Source organism: Gorilla gorilla, chromosome 2 (assembly GCF_029281585.2).
Source record: "Gorilla gorilla gorilla isolate KB3781 chromosome 2, NHGRI_mGorGor1-v2.1_pri, whole genome shotgun sequence".
Classification (NCBI taxonomy): domain Eukaryota; kingdom Metazoa; phylum Chordata; class Mammalia; order Primates; family Hominidae; genus Gorilla; species Gorilla gorilla.
In genome coordinates this window covers 48,493,947-48,511,539 of record NC_086017.1, presented here as the reverse complement: position 1 = coordinate 48,511,539, position 17,593 = coordinate 48,493,947, and the positions used below count along the sequence as shown (strand labels likewise).

Below are 17,593 nucleotides of genomic sequence, written 5' to 3'. Positions count from 1 at the left end.
GCCCCTGGTTTCCTCCAACCAATCCACACTCCCTGTACATCAAATAGAGCCAGCCCCAGCAGTGGGGCAGGGGGACCCCCAGCAGGAATGGCTCTATTTCTCCCCATCTCAAGATCAAGGCTGAGGCCCCTCAATTGCCTCCATCTCCTTTTCCATGGACTACATTAAAAGGGGTAGGCCTAGCACACCTTCAGACCAGCCAAAGGGGGTCATGCTCTGAGTATGTGTTTTCTCAAGAAAGCAGCACTTTCCACACCCATGCCATATATTTGGCTGGTGGAGAGCAAAGAGGAGCAGGCTCCCTCTGAAACTACAAAGCCAGCCTAGACTCCTGCCCAGGGAAATCAGGACAGAATCTCAGCTGTAAGGAAAGTGGGGCTTGGGTCTCAAAGCCCAGGAGAAGCCTCCCTTATTCTGTCCCCACCTCTGGTTGCCTACTCTGGCCCCACCCCAGCTCAACTCAGGCCCAGCCCCTCACCAGTGGAGCACAGAGCTCGGTGCCCCTGGGTGACCCCGTGCTTGTTCTTGCCTTCCCCAGGGCTGAAGACCATCGTGGGGGCCCTGATCCAGTCTGTGAAGAAGCTGGCTGATGTGATGGTCCTCACAGTCTTCTGCCTCAGCGTCTTTGCCCTCATCGGCCTGCAGCTCTTCATGGGCAACCTAAGGCACAAGTGCGTGCGCAACTTCACGGCGCTCAACGGCACCAACGGCTCCGTGGAGGCCGACGGCTTGGTCTGGGAATCCCTGGACCTTTACCTCAGTGATCCAGGTGCGAACTTGCTCTGCAGCTGGGGAAGGCTTTGCGAGACCAGCAGACCGGGGTCACCTCCCACACAGGCGTCACCAGAGGGCAGGCCTCCAGGGCTGTTCAAGCCCTGCCTGATCCCCCAGAGACCCAGACAGAGGACAGACGGGTAGCAGACTTAGGGCCTGCCTTGTGACTTCCCAGGCTAGACGGGGAGGCAATGCTTGAGGAGTGGAAAGTATGGAGTTAGATAGAGGGCCAGTTGGGTGAACAGCAGCTGCGGCATTTGGAGATGGGACTGAACCTAGAGTGTTGCAATGGCAAGGTGACCAGCCTGCCCACAGAGTGTCAGCTTAGGAAAGGGGTGGACATGGAGCCAGCGTAGTTGATGAGGCTTCAGAGTGAAGCCCCACCTAGCTGGCGTGGAGATTTCCCAGTTGACATCAGGGTTCCTTGCCAGGATGCTCATTCCATATACGTGTACCCCAGAACCCTGCAAGAGGGTTGGAACAAGCCCAATGATTGTGCCAAGTTGTGCGAGCCCCTCTGTTGTTTCACTGCCCCGTGGCTCACACTTCCATTCTCCAGGCTGATGGCCAGCACCACTCTTGACTAGAGCCATTGGTCTGTTTCGGAGGTACATGCTGCTGCAAGGCCAGATTCCAGGCCACAGGACCCTGGGCCAGAATGACCCTGAGGGCCATTCTGAAGTTAGGGCCTCTTACATACACCAGCAGTCCACTTTGGAAAACGAAACACAGACACTCAATGAGTAGTTCAGCAGTGGCCTCATAACAGCGGTTCTAAAACTTCCATGTACACCCAAGTCACCTAGAAGGCTCTGGAAAACAGACTTCTGGGCCCCACCCCTAGAGTTTCCGAGGCAGTAGGTCTGGGTGGCAGTCAGGAAGTTGCATTTCTAAGCAGTTTCCACTTGATGCTGATGATGCTGGTTCGAGGACCATGCTTTGACAACTGTCGCCTAAGACAAAGCCAGGTAATAGTGAGTGTTGGGGACTGATGACTGCCACAGAAAGGAGAGGACAAGACGGGCGGTCCTGTCTGGTGTAGCCCCATCTGGACAGACCACAGCGTTAGCATGGTGACTATTGCAGGCATCACTTCCACCATTTTATGTGATGGAAGTGAGTACAGAGCTGGGCAGTAGCCGGCCAAGGCCCCACAGTGACTCGGCAGCCAAGCCGTAACTGCCCAGACCCTTGCCTCCTGGCCTTGGTGGGCCCCCTGAGTGGTTTCCGGTAGGGTGCAGAAGCTTCCTGTGGGGACAGCTGAGGCCCTGCCCAGGGCTTCCCGTGTCTTCTGAGAGCATGGGGGCACTGGCAGCAGGATGTCTGCAGAGGAACAGGAGGAAGGCCAGAGGCGCAGCCAGAGTTGCCTGAAGCCTGGCCAGGCAGAGGGCAGGGGCAGGGGCAGGGAAGGGGCAGAGAAGAAGGAAGACCGCTAGTGAGGTCTCCACCTCCCCAGAGCCCTGGATGCAGGGCGGAAACTTTTGGGCCAGAGTGCCCCTCACCAGCATGATGTTTCTCTTACAGAAAATTACCTGCTCAAGAACGGCACCTCCGACGTGTTACTGTGTGGGAACAGCTCTGACGCTGGGTATGTGGCACCTACCACCCCGGGTCTCCTTGTCCTGCCAGGGGAGTCTCCTGGTGTTTTCTCAACTGACTGTATTTTCTATTTATGCCCTGACCCCAGGGACAGCGAGGCCTTCTTTTGTCTCCCTTACCTGCCAGGACCCTTCCCCAGCTTCCCCACCTTGCCCCCAGCACAGAGGAGACAGCTGCTGGAGAAAGGTCAGAGACAGAGCTGCAGGGAGAGCTAACAGAGCCCTGAAGGTGGGCTGGGACTGAGGGATAGCCTGGGATGCCTTCTACAGCCCCCCAACCAGCCCACCCCAGCTCCATTCCCTTCCAGAAGCTCCCCAGAACTGCTCCCTCCAGCTCCAGTCTTCACTCCCTTGCTGCTGATCTGTCCCTTGGAGCAAATGTGGTTTCTCCAGCAGCCTGGACTTTCCTTGAGATGCCCAGTAGCCATGTGCAGCTTCCAGGGCCCTGTGCACACCAGGGCCTGGATCACTGTGACAGTGCCATGGAGTGTTGGAGAAGGGGGTCACAGAGGGCCACCTCAAAGGAGAAGTACCAAGTTTGTTGCCTCCTTCCTGTCACCAAAGAGATTGTCTGGAGGGTCTTGGGGCATTAGCAAGACACAGAGGTCCCTTGGATGCATCCATCCACTTGCTAAGTCCCTCGTGTGTGTGTGTGTGTGTGTGTGTGTGTGTGTGTGTGTGTGTGTATGTGTGTGTCATACACACATACATGCACACATGACTCCAGACCAGCATTTCCTCTTTGGAGAGAGGCTATCACCTCCAGCTCTGTGAACTGTGAATCTGCCTCACTGAACCAGTGGCTGTGTGCACAGTTGTGCAAATGAGCTCCTGACATGGCCAAGCCCCAGCCCATCCCCTCCAGAATCATTTCTCAACCCCATGGCCCTGCCTTTGCCCTGGGCTCATCCTGTTCAGCTCAGCCAAGGCTCACTGCTCTCCCCAACCCTGCTCTCCCCCATGCCCATGCTGTACTCAACTCCTCATGGGGTAGATGGGCAGAGGAAGAGACATGAGCCAGGCTTGTGTGCTTCCTCTCTGTGAGGAGAGGCAACTTGATAGTAGCTGGGGATGGTGTGTTATATGGGCAGAAGGGAGCTTGATTTAGGCCTAGCAGAGTACATATAAGTAGAGTAAAGAGGAAGATAGTTTCCCAGTGGGAGTCACAGCACAAACAAAGTCACGGAGGCAGGATCCAGCAGCGTGGCACTAGGTTTGTGAAGCTCAGCTTCACTGAGCTGTGGGGCATAAACTGGGTTGCCCGGGGAGACAAGTCCAGCCCAGCAAGGGTCTCAAGGGCAGCAGACCCCTGACGGCATGGAACAAAGTTTCTGTGTGTGGCTGCAGGACATGTCCGGAGGGCTACCGGTGCCTAAAGGCAGGCGAAAACCCTGATCACGGCTACACCAGCTTCGATTCATTTGCCTGGGCCTTTCTTGCACTCTTCCGCCTGATGACACAGGACTGCTGGGAGCGCCTCTATCAGCAGGTGTGTGTGTGCCCACAGAGGGACAGCAAGTGTGGGCTCAGGGTCCAGGCTACACAAGTGACTAGCCAGAAGTGGCCCCAGCAGCCTCCCCACTGGTGAGAGCTTTGGAGGGGACAGGGGACAAGGACCCTTGCTTCTGAGGGAGAAGGGATCAGCAGCAAAGAAACTTTCTTTTTGCTGGTGATGAAGTACCACTCCCTTTGTATAGGATGCTCTGTGCTCTGTGAGTGGGACACTCTTTCTCCCTGTAGGATGGAATATTCTCCCTCTGTGGGCACAGCATGCCCTGAGTTGGGTGGGACATTCTGCCTCCCTCCTCGGGTGGGACACAGTCCCGCTGTGTGCAGGTCATTCTCCTCTGCAGGTCAGTACATGTCCCTCTCTATAGGTGGGACATCTCTACCCTCCTCCCTAGGCTATGGCTATTTGAATGCCTGGCACAACTAGACTAGGTGACTTGGAAATGCCATAACCCAGAAGGGGCCCCAGTGAGGGTGACCTCTGCCCCCTTGCTCCCCCAGACCCTCAGGTCTGCAGGGAAGATCTACATGATCTTCTTCATGCTTGTCATCTTCCTGGGGTCCTTCTACCTGGTGAACCTGATCCTGGCCGTGGTCGCAATGGCCTATGAGGAGCAAAACCAAGCCACCATCGCTGAGACCGAGGAGAAGGAAAAGCGCTTCCAGGAGGCCATGGAAATGCTCAAGAAAGAACACGAGGTGGGTGAGCAGTGCCACCAAGGAGCCTCTAAGCCCTCACCTGACTGTAGGTGCCTATAGGTGGGGTATATGCCAGTTAAAGCTGGTGCCTGTGGGCGTGGTACATGCTGGGTAAAGCTGGTGCCTGTGGGCATGGTGCATGCTGGGTAAAGCCGGTGCCTGTGGGTATGGTGCAGTGCCTGCTGGGTAAAGATATTTTCTGTGAATGTGGTATCGCTGAGTAAAAATTTGGAACCTGCTGGGTTAAGACATGCCTGTTAGTGAGGAGCCTGCTAGGTAAAAGTGACGTCTGCTGGGTAAGGTGGGTCCTATGAGTGTGGCTTGTGCTGAGTAAACTTGTTCCCTATGGTCGTCATGTCTTCCAGGTGAAGGTGGCACCAGCTGGGTAAAAATGGTGCCTGCTGGGTGGTAGCTCCTGGGTAAAGATGGTCCCTGTGAGCATAGTGCGTGCTGGATAAGAGATGCATGTATACATGCACATAGTTTATTCTGGTCAAGGGATGCCTTCTGGTGGGTTAGTGAAGAAGGTCCAATGTCAGAGAACAGAGCTGTCTCAGGAAATAAGCACTGACAATGCTGCCCTAGCCATCCCCAGTCCCTCACATGGTGGAGCCTGGAGGCTGGCTATAGAGTGAGCTATTAGAAGCCAGAGCTATTAGAAGCATCCACTTGTTCTTCTCACTACCCCATGCCACATCTTCCAGTACACTTTTGGCCAGCTAAACCTTCTAGAAGAGCCTCTGCCTTCTGGTTCTGCCACTTCTCTGCTCATCTACACCCACCTCCCACCTGTTCCACACACTCCCGTCTTCCAAGGCTGCCCACTTTAGCCACTCCTATCTTCCTTCCTGGATCTTGATCTTTCCCAAAACATTCTGGGTCTGTCTGAGTTTATCTCCATGATGTCCTCATTTTGGGGTAGGTGTGCAAGTCCACTTACTGATAGGGAAAACCAAGTCACTGAGAGTTGCCTGGCCTGCCTGAGCCTGAGGCTGCACAAAGTCTCAATGATGGAAACATCCGTTCCTCCACTCTTTTCCAGGCCCTCACCATCAGGGGTGTGGATACCGTGTCCCGTAGCTCCTTGGAGATGTCCCCTTTGGCCCCAGTAAACAGCCATGAGAGAAGAAGCAAGAGGAGAAAACGGATGTCTTCAGGAACTGAGGAGTGTGGGGAGGACAGACTCCCCAAGTCTGACTCAGAAGATGGTCCCAGAGCAATGGTAATCCCAGCTGTGGTTCTAGCTTTTCCAGGGTGGGTCTGGTATGAAAATCCCATCATGCTAGGCCCCTGTACAGTCACAGCCCCCATGGTTGCTCATCTCTGCCCTTCCTGTTTCCCATGGCCTTCCTTAGAGTAGGGGATCTCTGGGCAGAGGGACAGGGTAGTTTTGGGTGTTGTGATATCCCCAACCTGAGGCCAGTATCCCAGCACTGGAGCCGGGGCTGGGGGACGAGACCCCATGGTATGGGTTGGTAGGAGTTCAAGGACATGCCCATAAGAGTGAGGGGCCATTCCGAGTGCCCCAGGTCCTCCTCAGGCCGGGCCTGTCTGCAACACCAGGAGCCTTCCTGCCTCCTTCTCCCTTGCCCAGCCTGAGCTCTAACTCCAAGCCCAGTTAAGTTTCAGGCTCCCAGCTCCAGAGACATAGATTTGAAGGGAGTAGACATCCCAGAAGATACAGGATTATCTCTGACCCCACATCCCCTCTTCCAAATACCCCCGGCCCAACCCACCCAGTTCCTGTGTGGCCAAAAAAGCCCTCAATGCTCTGAGAAGTTTAGCTGAGGCCAGTGGCACAAAAGACAGGCTGGGAGCACATGAAGAGCACATGTCATGGTCGTGTCCCCTCTCCTCTGCCCTTAGAATCATCTCAGCCTCACCCATGGCCTCAGCAGGACTTCTATGAAGCCACGTTCCAGCCGCGGGAGCATTTTCACCTTTCGCCGGCGAGACCTGGGTTCTGAAGCAGATTTTGCAGATGATGAAAACAGCACGGCGGGGGAGAGCGAGAGCCACCGCACATCACTGCTGGTGCCCTGGCCCCTGCGCCGGACCAGTGCCCAGGGACAGCCCAGTCCCGGAACCTCGGCTCCTGGCCACGCCCTCCATGGCAAAAAGAACAGCACTGTGGACTGCAATGGGGTGGTCTCATTACTGGGGGCAGGCGACCCAGAGGCCACATCCCCAGGAAGCCACCTCCTCCGCCCTGTGATGCTAGAGCACCCGCCAGACACGGTGAGCCAGCCCCGAGATGCAGGCACCGCAGCAGGTCTGGTCTCCCAAACTGATCACCAGTGCCAAGTCCAAAAATACACGTCAAATATTTGTTGAGCACCTACTGTGTGCTGGGCTCTAGGTGCATAAACTTACAAAAAAAAACTGGGCCCTCATAGAGCATCCATGCTAATGGGGACAGACAGACAAAACTCAGAAGAAAGCCAGGTGCGATGGCTCACGCCTGTAATCCCAGCACTTTGGGAGGCCGAGGTGGGGAGATCACCTGAGGTCAGGAGTTCAAGTCCAGCCTGGCCAACATGGTGAAACCCCATCTCTACTAAAAATACAAAAATTAGCCGGGCATGGAGGTGCGTGCCTGTAATCCCAGCTACTTGGGAGGCTGAGACAGGAGAATCACTTGAACTCAGGAGGCAGAGGTTGCAGTGAGCTGAGATCACGCCATTGCATTTCAGCCTCGGCAACAGAGTGAGACTCCATCTCAAAAAAAAAAAATCAAAAAGAAAAAATGTCTATTTTGTGTGTAATGGTGATAAAGAGGGATTATAGTTAACTATGTCACAACTAGTAAAGCCTTCATTACCATCATCTGGGGAAGCCTGTTCCAGGCACAAGGAACAGCAAATGTGAAGGCCCTGAGGCAGAACTCTGCCTAGCCTGTTGGAGGAGATGCCACGAGGTCAGTGTGGCTGGAACAGAGGGAGCGACGGGGAGAGAAGTTGCAGTGACTGTTACAAAGGTGATAGGAAGGGACTGGCCAGATTGTGAAAGGCCAATCAGAGCTTTGGTCACTTAGTCAGTTCTATGACAGACTGATGGCTGCCCAATCAGCCATCAGGTGTCCTTGCCGACCCCAGGCCCCCAACACAGTGACCAGAGCAGCCCACCCAGGAAAAAGCTGAACATCTGGCTCAGCCCCAAGGCTTGCAGGTCGCACTTGGAGAGGAAGGTAGAACAGATGGGAGGCTTGACCAGGAAGGTGGAGGATGGCCTGAAGATGCAGGGCTCCCAGCCATGTGGCTTATTTTGTGCCACTCAGACTCTCGCTCAATCTGTGGGACTTGGTACAGGTTAATTAATCTCTTTGTGCCTCAATTTCCTCATCCTTAAAGTGAAAATTATATGACAGCAAGTTGTGGTGAGGACTGAAAGAGTGCAACTAGGTCCAGTGTTGAGACCCATACTTGCCTGGTGTTAGAGCCATTAGTATTATCTGTTATTGGTATTAGTGAGCAGGAAGGAGTGAGGATCCTGGGGTACACTGCAGAATGCCCAGGGCCCCACACTCCTCTGGAGCACAGGGTGAAGGGAGGAAACTGGGCACCCCTGGGGGCAGACCACAGCTTTAGGCAGAGCTGGGGAGGCCCTGGCCCATCTGAAGGGTGGGGTGTCTAGTTTCCAGGAACACTAAACCAGGCAGGTTCAGCCCTGGAGCCTCAGCCTCATGGAATCGGGTCAGCAGCTGGGAGCGCTAATAGAATTTCCTAATCTCATTAAGGAGAAAATCATCTCATTGTACTGCACATGTCGGGAGGAATCCAAGTTCAAGCACTTCATTACCAGGAATTCTGACTTCACCCATTCTCACTTCTGTGGGGCCCATTTGTAACCTTAAAGGGATTAGCAGGCCAAGACAGGGTCATTTGCAAAGTTAAAGGAATTAGCGAACCAAGATGGAGACATTTGAAGAGTCAAAGAGATTAGCAGGCTGCAGGCCCCTGGGAATGCCTTCTGTGCTTCCACTGGGTCCCCAGTGAGACGTTTCTGCCCAGTTCTAGTCTGAAAACAAAGCACAGGGTTGGGCACACTGTGGGTGCCTAATCAACAAGGATGGGAAGGAAGGGCCAGCCCAGCAGACAGCTCACGTTCAGTTTATCCAGATTGGGAGGTAGGGGCTGAAGACTTACTTTGCCCCCTGCTTGTATGTGACTGCCTGGTTCCAAAAGTCCAGATGGAGGTGGGAGAAGCACACTGAATATCCATTCCTTTTCTCCCCCTACATGTTAAATCTTCATCCTCATTTCCTGTGGCCACCTAGCAAGTTAGGAACAGAGCTGGAACTCTAACCCAAGCCTTCCGATTGATTCCCAAGAATTTATCCATCCAACCAATATCTATCTAGTGCCAGCCCGCCATGTGGCGTGCCAGGCAGTGTTGAGACTCCAGGGTTATAGCAGTGAACAAAGAAGGCAAGATCACTGTCTCTTGGAGTTTATACCGTAGTTAGGAAGACAGTAAACTGATCAATATTTTCAGGTAGCAATAAGTCATGTGATAGAAAGCTGCTAAGGGGAGGGATGAGGATGAGGGCTATTAGAATACTCAGGAAAGGCCTTCCCAAGAAGGTAACATTAAAATTGACAGGCAAATGATTTTAGGGAGCCAGCCCTAAAGATGCAGAGGAACAGCGTTCAGGCAGAGGGAATAGCAAGTGCAAAGCCCCTGAAGAGGACACATCCAAGGGATGAGAGGGACTAACAGGGCCAGGTGTGGTGAAACATTAAAATGAATTTCATGAGTTAGGATTTGGACTGTTCAGGGCCTTCTAGACCATAGATAAGTTTGGATATACTCTGTGAGTAAGATGGGGAGGAGTAGGGTGGGAGGAGTTGTTGAACAGAGGAGTGACATTATCTGATTTACTTTTTAAAGGAATCCCTTTCTACTATGCAGAGAATACAGGGATGAGAAGAAGAAAAGAAGCCAGTTAGGAGGCTGTTGCAGTGGTTTTGGGAAAGAGATGATGACTGCCTGGACTAGGATGGTGTATTAGCCAGCTATTATAATAATAATGCTGTGTAACAAACTACCCCAGAAGTCAATCTCTAGCAACAAGCCTTTATTCTCATGCTCACTTATCTGCAAGTTAACTACAACATGGCCCATGTAGGTTAGGCTTAGCTGGGAAGCCCTGCTCCAGACTGCATGCTGGCTGGGCTGGGCTCCATGCTGTGGGTTAGGCTCAGGGCTGCTCTACATCTTTGTTCTGAGGCTCAGGCTGAAAGGGTGACAGCTATCTGGGGAAGCTCTTTTCATGGAGAATTCCTGGAGCACAAGAGCAAGATAAACAGCACTAGCCCAGTTGAGGTTTCTGTTCACAGCATGTCCACTAACATTCTGTTGTCCAAAGCAAGTCATTCATGCCCAGGGCAGGGAAGTTTAATTCGCCCTCGGTGGGAGGGGAAAGAGAGTGCATATGTGCCAAGTGATAACCAAACTATCATAGATGGCAAAGAAGGAGGGGAGAAGTTGGGAGAATTTAAAACTTGCTTGTGAGTTAAGCTGGCCAAATTCATGGTTGCGTTGGACCTAGGGTAGTACTGTTGCACCAGCCACCTCAGCCCTCTCAGGTGCCTCCACTTGAATACTTCCATGACTGGGAGCTCACTACCTCCCTAGGCAACATTTCAGAGCAGTCCTACCAATGGCCAGGATGTCCTTAACTTGAGCCCAGATCTATTTGGTACCCACCCTATGCCCTGCTTCGTCTACCCTGGCTAATCTAGGCCCATCTTCCCTCTGCCCTATGAAGATTAGAGTCTTGCTATTGCATGCTGAACAGCTCAGCACCTGGGCCGTGGTCATGCAGGGCCCTGCTGAAGTGAAGGCTTTATTGGCCCTCCTTGGTTCTGTGGGAGGCTCCAGGTAAGCCTAGAGAATGCCTGCCTGCCACCTCCCTTCACCAGGGCTGTTTCCAGGCCTGGGTTTTTTACTGATAAAAATGGTGCATTTATGGTGAAAACAAACCCCACAGTGCAGAAGTACATGAAGTGAAAAGGGAACTTCTCCCTCTTTTTCCCCTCCCCCACAATCCCATTCCCCAGATATGTCCACTTTAATTATTTGGTATGCATTTTCCAGATCTTTTTCTTGTTTTTTCATCAAACTGTTTGTCTTGGAGATGTCGGCATGGGAGCATCCAAAGAACTGCCTCGTTCTCTTTGTTGTCTATCAGAGCCTAGAGTTGGACTGTGTCTATAATTGATTTGAATATGGTTGCTATTGATTGGTGTTTTGTTCTTATGGTATTAGGAACACTGCTGCAATGAACATCATTTATGTGTATTTTTGATGCACATGTGTAATTATTTATGAAGTTAGATTACTAGACGAGGACTTGAGGGCCAATTTAAAATTTCCAGCCTAACTGCCTCCACAAAAGACACAGCCCCCCACCAGCCATATGTAAGCATTGTACTTTATCCTTCTATTAGCATTATCTTAGAGCCTGTTAGATTTTTTTTCAGCTTCTTTATGCTCTTGACGCTAGGAAACTTGTGGTCAGTTAAGACTCCCAGATCATTTTTGCATGTACTAATGTGTATGGCAGCATCAGGCTCAGGGAGGACCTGTGATATGTGTAGCTTCCTGACCACACTCAGGAATCACTGCTGATGAGAGGCAGTGAAGAAGAAAGGAGAATGAAGGAGACAGTGATTGGGAGGAGGGGTGGAGGGAGTTCTTAGCTGGGAGGGAGTTGGGAACAGAGAAGCCCAGCATCCAGTGTCCCATCAAGACCTTCATCCTATCCCTGTGGCATCCCCAGCCTGAGTCTGGACCGGCCTCCCCAGGTCCAGCAGGACAGGAGCTGGGGGCAGGACCCTTTTCCCCAGGCTGACGCAAATCTCCTGATTGCACTCAGACCACGCCATCGGAGGAGCCAGGCGGGCCCCAGATGCTGACCTCCCAGGCTCCGTGTGTAGATGGCTTCGAGGAGCCAGGAGCACGGCAGCGGGCCCTCAGCGCAGTCAGTGTCCTCACCAGCGCACTGGAAGGTCAGCAACCCCAGGTCATTTAAGCACCCCCCACTTCCGCTGCAGGCACCCTCACCTTTATCCCAGCCTGACCCAGGCATCCCCCATTTGTCTTGGCCTGCTTTGGACATCCCCACACTGTCCCAGCCTTCTCTGTTCTGTGTAGCCTTGCCTGTCCTTCCATGTCTTTTCATCTGTTTCAGCTTGTTCTGTCCTGGGTATCACCATGCCTGTGTTTCTCCCAAATACTCCCACATCTGGCCTGTCCCAGATGCTTGTCAGTCTCATTCCATCGTCTCCCAACCATAACCATGTCTGTCTAGGACCATCCTGTCCTGAGCATACCCATGCCTGTTCTAGCTATTCCCATATCTACTTCAGACTATTCCAGGCATCCTATATCTTTCCCAGCCATTCCTGCCCTAGGCAACTCCACATCCCTTCCAGTCTGAATTGGGCACCCCCCATCCTGATCTTGTTCCCTCCTATCTCGGATGTATTCTCATCTTTTCCAGCCTGTCCTTGGCATCCTCTCTCCCATTTGTCCTGACACATCCCAGATGTCCACATCTGTCCCTGCCCATTCTGTCCCAGGTGTCCTCGTGTCCGAACTTGCATGTCCCCATTACTGTCTCATCATTTTCAGCCTGTCCTCCCCTGAGTGTCCCCAGGTCTATGTGGGACTGTTGTCTTAAGCAGTTGTATGTTTGTCCTGATAATCTCTCCTGTCCCCATTTTCCCCACCTCCATCTTTGTTTCCTGTCCCTATGGCCCTCTTCTCTCATATTTCCAGATTAAGGAGCCAGGACACAGGCCACCCACTCCCTCGGCCTTCCCTGCTCCCACTGTCCCGCTGTCACCTAGCAGCCCTGTCATCTCCCAGAGCAAGTCATAAATCTTTCCTGGAAGGTATTCCAGTTACATATGACTCAGTCAACAGAATCAAACTAACTCATTGGCTGTCCCCTCAGAGTTAGAGGAGTCTCGCCGCAAGTGTCCACCATGCTGGAACCGTCTCGCCCAGCGCTACCTGATCTGGGAGTGCTGCCCGCTGTGGATGTCCATCAAGCAGGGAGTGAAGTTGGTGGTCATGGACCCGTTTACTGACCTCACCATCACTATGTGCATCGTACTCAACACACTCTTCATGGCGCTGGAGCACTACAACATGACAAGTGAATTCGAGGAGATGCTGCAGGTCGGAAACCTGGTAAGGGCTGCCTGCAGCTGGCTCTCAAATGGGCATCCTGGCAGGAGGGGACCTCGGGCAGCTGGCACAGCCTTCATGGGTAAGGAAGAAGGGATCCTGCACACAGAAGGATCTTTTGAGGGTGGGAATCATCATAGAGGACGTCTTGGAGGAGGGAGGGAATCTCAGGGTCGGCTTCTAAGGAGCTGAGAAACGTAGATTTGGAGTGGGAGTGTGGAGTGAAAAGAAGTTTATGCAGATGCCCAGAATCTAGAAAACAAAAGTGAGCTGGGGGTAAACCTGAAATGTGTGGAGACTTGAGATTTTGTAATTTGTAGGTGGAGGAGAGTGCGTGCAGAAGGAAGTAGTTCTCTTATGGACAGAGCTTGCATCAGTGTTGTTGGATGGGGGAAATTGTGGATGGATGGTTGGATAGAAGGAGGGAAGGATGGAGGGATGGATGGATGGATAGCTGGGTGTAGTAAGTAAATCAGGCAGAGCCAGATTTGAATTCTGACTCAGCTCTTACTAACTAGCTGATCTCAAGCAGTTTACTCAGTAATTGGCCCAATAAATATTTGTTGAATTCAATAAATGTGAAATTAGTATGACAATATCAACCTCATAGGAAGGTAATGAGGACTGTATAAGATAATGTGTATAATATGCTTGGCTCATAGATTGATAAACAGTAAGCACTCAAAACAAATGATAGCTGTGCTATTGTTGTTGTTGTTAGACTGCTCCTGGAAGTCAGAATGTCTGGATTCTAATTCTGATTTTTTTTTTCTTGATACCAAATCAAGTCCTGCCTCTTTATTATACAGATAGGGAAACTAAGGCCCAGAGACAGGAGGGATGACATGGCAGGGGCAGAGTTGGGCATCTCTCAACTCCCAGGACAGGGCCATATTGGATCAGTCGAGGTAAACAGAGTCAGCCCATCTTAGAGGATCCCAGGGCAGAGTTGCCATGAGCCCACTGGCCTTAAAAAGGAGCTTCTGAGATCATCATCGAGGTTGGTGTGGGGGTGGTAGGGGGACTTCTGGCCCCATTTGATCTAAGCTTGCTCTTACTGAAGACCCAGCCTGTCTCAGGCCCAGCTGTTCAAGTGACCCCCATAGGCAGGTAGGTCTCTCACACTGTGGGGTATGAGGATTTTCTTTCCTTCTTACTTTCCAAACCCGGGACTGTAGGTAGTTCTCTGCGGGGCCTATTCAGATTTTTTCACCGATTTGAGTCCACTTGCTGTAATTTTACTTTTCTTTCCCTCTATGTGCAAACAGAAGGCAAAGCTACATCTCAGTGGGTAGAAGTCTCATGGCACTGTTGGAAATGTTGGGTGGTCTTCAGATGGTAGTTATGCAGGGTTTCAGTTGAGTGTGTTTTTATCAGGTTGTGACCATTGGGTTGGACTGAGCAGCAAGTTAGGTGTGATGAACAGCACTGGTGGCTTCACTGGGTCAGCAAGTTGTAGCTGAACTGCACTGTATTAAACTTGTCGTTAAAATATTGATAACAGGCAATGTAGTTGTGTTATAGCTATATTTTGTTCTGTTTGAATAGCTTTATTACTAATATGTAAGCTTTTGATTTTATTGCATTTAATATATTCTAGGTAGTTTAAATATTAAGTGTTAAGAAACAAAACCATAAAAATAAGCATGAGTAAATAATCAGCATGGGAAAAGCCTTTCTAAGCATGTCTCTGAAGACAAATTCCACAAAGGAGAAGACTGATAGATTTAACTAACTTTTTAGCCCATCACACAAATAAAAGTAAAAGGCAAATGAAACTTCTGTTTCCAGCAACATTATGGACAAGAAAATCTGAAAAGTCTCCTATTAATAAACAATTTAAAATACAGGAAACATCCTTTGGATTACATAGCTAAGTGCATGAGAAAGCATAGTAGTTCCTCTTATCCACAATTTTGAAACCGTGGAAACATGGTTTCAGTTACCCATGGTCACCCATGACGTGAAAATATTAAATAGAAAATTCCAGAAATAAACAATTCATTAGTTTTAAATGGCACACCGTTTTGAGTATTATGATGAAATCTCACACTGTCCTGCTCTATTCTGCTCCGGGACATGAATTGTCCCTTTGTTCAGCGTATCCATGCTCTATATGCAACCTATCCATTAGTCACTTACTAGCTATCTCTGTTATCAGGTAGACTGTTGTGGTATCACAGTGTTTGTGTTCAAATAACCCTTATTTTACTTAATCATTATTCCCCAAAGCAGAATAGTAATGTTGCTGGCAATACGGATGTGCCAAAGAGAAGCCAAATATATAACAAAGAGAAGTTGTTAATCTCTTATTGTGCCCAATTTATAAATCAAACTTTATCAGAGGTATGTAGATTTAGGGAAAGGCATAGTATATATAGGGTTCAGTAATATCCATGGTTTCAGGCACTCACTAGGAGCCTTGTGGGAATGTATTCCCCATAGATAAGAGGGGGCTACTTTAACAGAAACCCCAAGTGCCAAAAACAAAAAGCAGCTTAAAAACCATAGCAGTAAACATGTGAAATGGCTCTGTAGTTGCCCTGGGTGGGGTGGGGAGGTGTTGATTTGCATAATCTGGAGGCTTGGATTTTAATGAGCATGTAGAGACAAGACATTCAACCTTGGGACAGTGTGAGTAGGGGTCGAAACTGAGTAGCCCCATAAGAATATGACCATACATTCAGAAAAATGGTGAACCAGAAAAAACCTACACACAGGCCCTGGGAAATGATAAAGAATCCCTGTCTTAGCCAGGGCTGGAAAGGAAAAAAGTAACCCCTGAAAGGCTTGTGACTATGGATTTGGCCTTATACAGATTTGGGGTTCAAATTTACACCTGAGTAGTCCTGGAACCTACATCTAAAAAATTAACATAGAAAGTGATCCTAGAATGATGTCTTGGGGCCCCTAAAAGGGAACAAAACTTCTCTGGAAGGACACACCTTTAGCCCAGGTCAGGCTGGATTTCCCAAATTATAAAACACAGAAGGAAATATTCTACCATGAGGAAGAGTCAGCAGACATACACACACGCAGACACAATCAGGCTATCCCCTTAAAAATGCCACATAGTAGAACTGCTTGATAGAGATGATAAAAATGTTCATAATTGGCCAGGCGTGGTATCTCACACCTGTAATTCCAGCACTTTGGGAGGCTGAGGCAGGCAGATTGCTTGAGCTCAGGAATTCGAGACCAGCCTGGGCAACATGGCAAGACCCTGTCTCTACTAAAAATACAAAAAAATAGCCGGGTGTGGTGGTGTGCACCTGTGGTCCTAGCTGCTTGGGAGGCTGAGGTGGCAGGATCACTTGGATCCCCAGCGGGACCGAGATTGCAGTGAGCCAAGATCGTATCACTGCACTCCAGCCTGGGTGACAGGACCAGACTCTGCTCAAAAAAAAAAAAAAAAAAAAAAAAACTTCATAATAACTAAAGACATAAAATAAGGGATTAAAAACATAAGAAAATAATACAACTTTGAAAAAGAACCAAATAAAATCTCCAGAAATGAAAAATATAGACATTGAGATTAAAATTTCAACGTACGCATCAAATAGCATATTAATACAGTTGGGAAGATAATTAAATGATTGTAAATTTAGATCTAATAAAGTTGCCCGGAACGTAATATAGAGAGATGAAGAGAAGACATAGAAGAAAGAAGGAAGAAAAACATATCTGACATTATTTTCCAGATTATGTTGTTGTCTATTTAGATCATTTTAGAAAATCTACAGAGAGGCTGTTAGAACTAATACGAGAGTTCAACAATATTAGGGGGTACAGCCTCAGTATTCCAAATAGTGTTCCTAGTCACCATCAACAATCAGCTGGAGAAAATAAATTTTTAAAGTTTCCACTTATGATCACAATAAAAACTATGAGAAATTTAGCAATAAATAGAACAAAAGATATGCAAATTTCATATGAAAAAATTATGAAACTGCCAAAAAACATAAAAGAAGACATAAAAGTAGAGCGATATACCATTTTCATGAATGAAAGTATGAATATTGTAGGGATACAAATTCTTCCCACATTAACCTATAAGTTCAATGTAATTCCAGTCAAAATCTCAATACTTTTTTTTAATGGAACTTGACAAGATAATCCTAAGACTCATTTGGAAAAGTAAAGCAGATCAAGATAAATTAAGGACTAAGGTAGAGAATTTACCATAGTATGTTAAGATATCTTATAAAGCTAAAAATATTATAGTATTGGTGCAGGGGTGGAAAAACAGATTGTGCTACAGAATTGAGACCACAGAAATAGAACAATCCATATTTGGTGACTTGATAAATAACAGAGGTGTCATTATAAATCAGTAGGAGAAGGCTGGATGCAGTGGCTCATGCCTGTAATCTCAGCACTTTGGGAGGCCAGCCGAGGTGGGCAGATCACCTGAGGTCAGGAATTCGAGACCAGCCTGGCCGACATGGTGAAAGCCTGTCTCTACTAAAAATACAAAAATTAGCTGGATGTGGTGGCATGCACCTGTAGTTCCAGCTACTCAGGAGGCTGAAGCAGGAGAATTGCTTGAACCTGGGAGGTGGAGGTTGCAGTGAGCCGAGATCACACCACTATACTCCAGACTGGGCGATAGAGTGAGACCCTATCTCAAAAAATAAAATAAAATAAAATAAAACAATCAGTAGGAAAAGGATGGGACTGTTTAATAAATGATGCTGGGAGAATGGTTATCTGCATGGAAGAAAATCAATTTAGATCCCTACCTCACATCATATTCATAAATTAGACGCAGGGGAATTGGACTTAACACCTAAATGTGATAAAGCAAAACTTTA

The 17,593-nt window shown here is 49.3% G+C and overlaps 1 protein-coding gene across 7 annotated transcripts in view; it reads left to right on the top strand.

Moving 5' to 3' along the window:
* SCN5A (sodium voltage-gated channel alpha subunit 5) overlaps positions 1 to 17,593 on the top strand; it is a 102,493-nt gene that overhangs the window by 39,218 nt on the left and 45,682 nt on the right. For all 7 annotated transcript variants that reach the window (XM_019024737.4, XM_019024739.4, XM_063703705.1 and 4 more), the window contains 8 exons: positions 539 to 769; positions 2,299 to 2,362; positions 3,720 to 3,861; positions 4,383 to 4,580; positions 5,623 to 5,802; positions 6,447 to 6,818; positions 11,461 to 11,593; positions 12,544 to 12,782. In XM_019024737.4, coding sequence (XP_018880282.1) covers positions 539 to 769; positions 2,299 to 2,362; positions 3,720 to 3,861; positions 4,383 to 4,580; positions 5,623 to 5,802; positions 6,447 to 6,818; positions 11,461 to 11,593; positions 12,544 to 12,782 — 1,559 coding nt within the window. The remainder of the gene's footprint in view (positions 1 to 538; positions 770 to 2,298; positions 2,363 to 3,719; positions 3,862 to 4,382; positions 4,581 to 5,622; positions 5,803 to 6,446; positions 6,819 to 11,460; positions 11,594 to 12,543; positions 12,783 to 17,593) is intronic.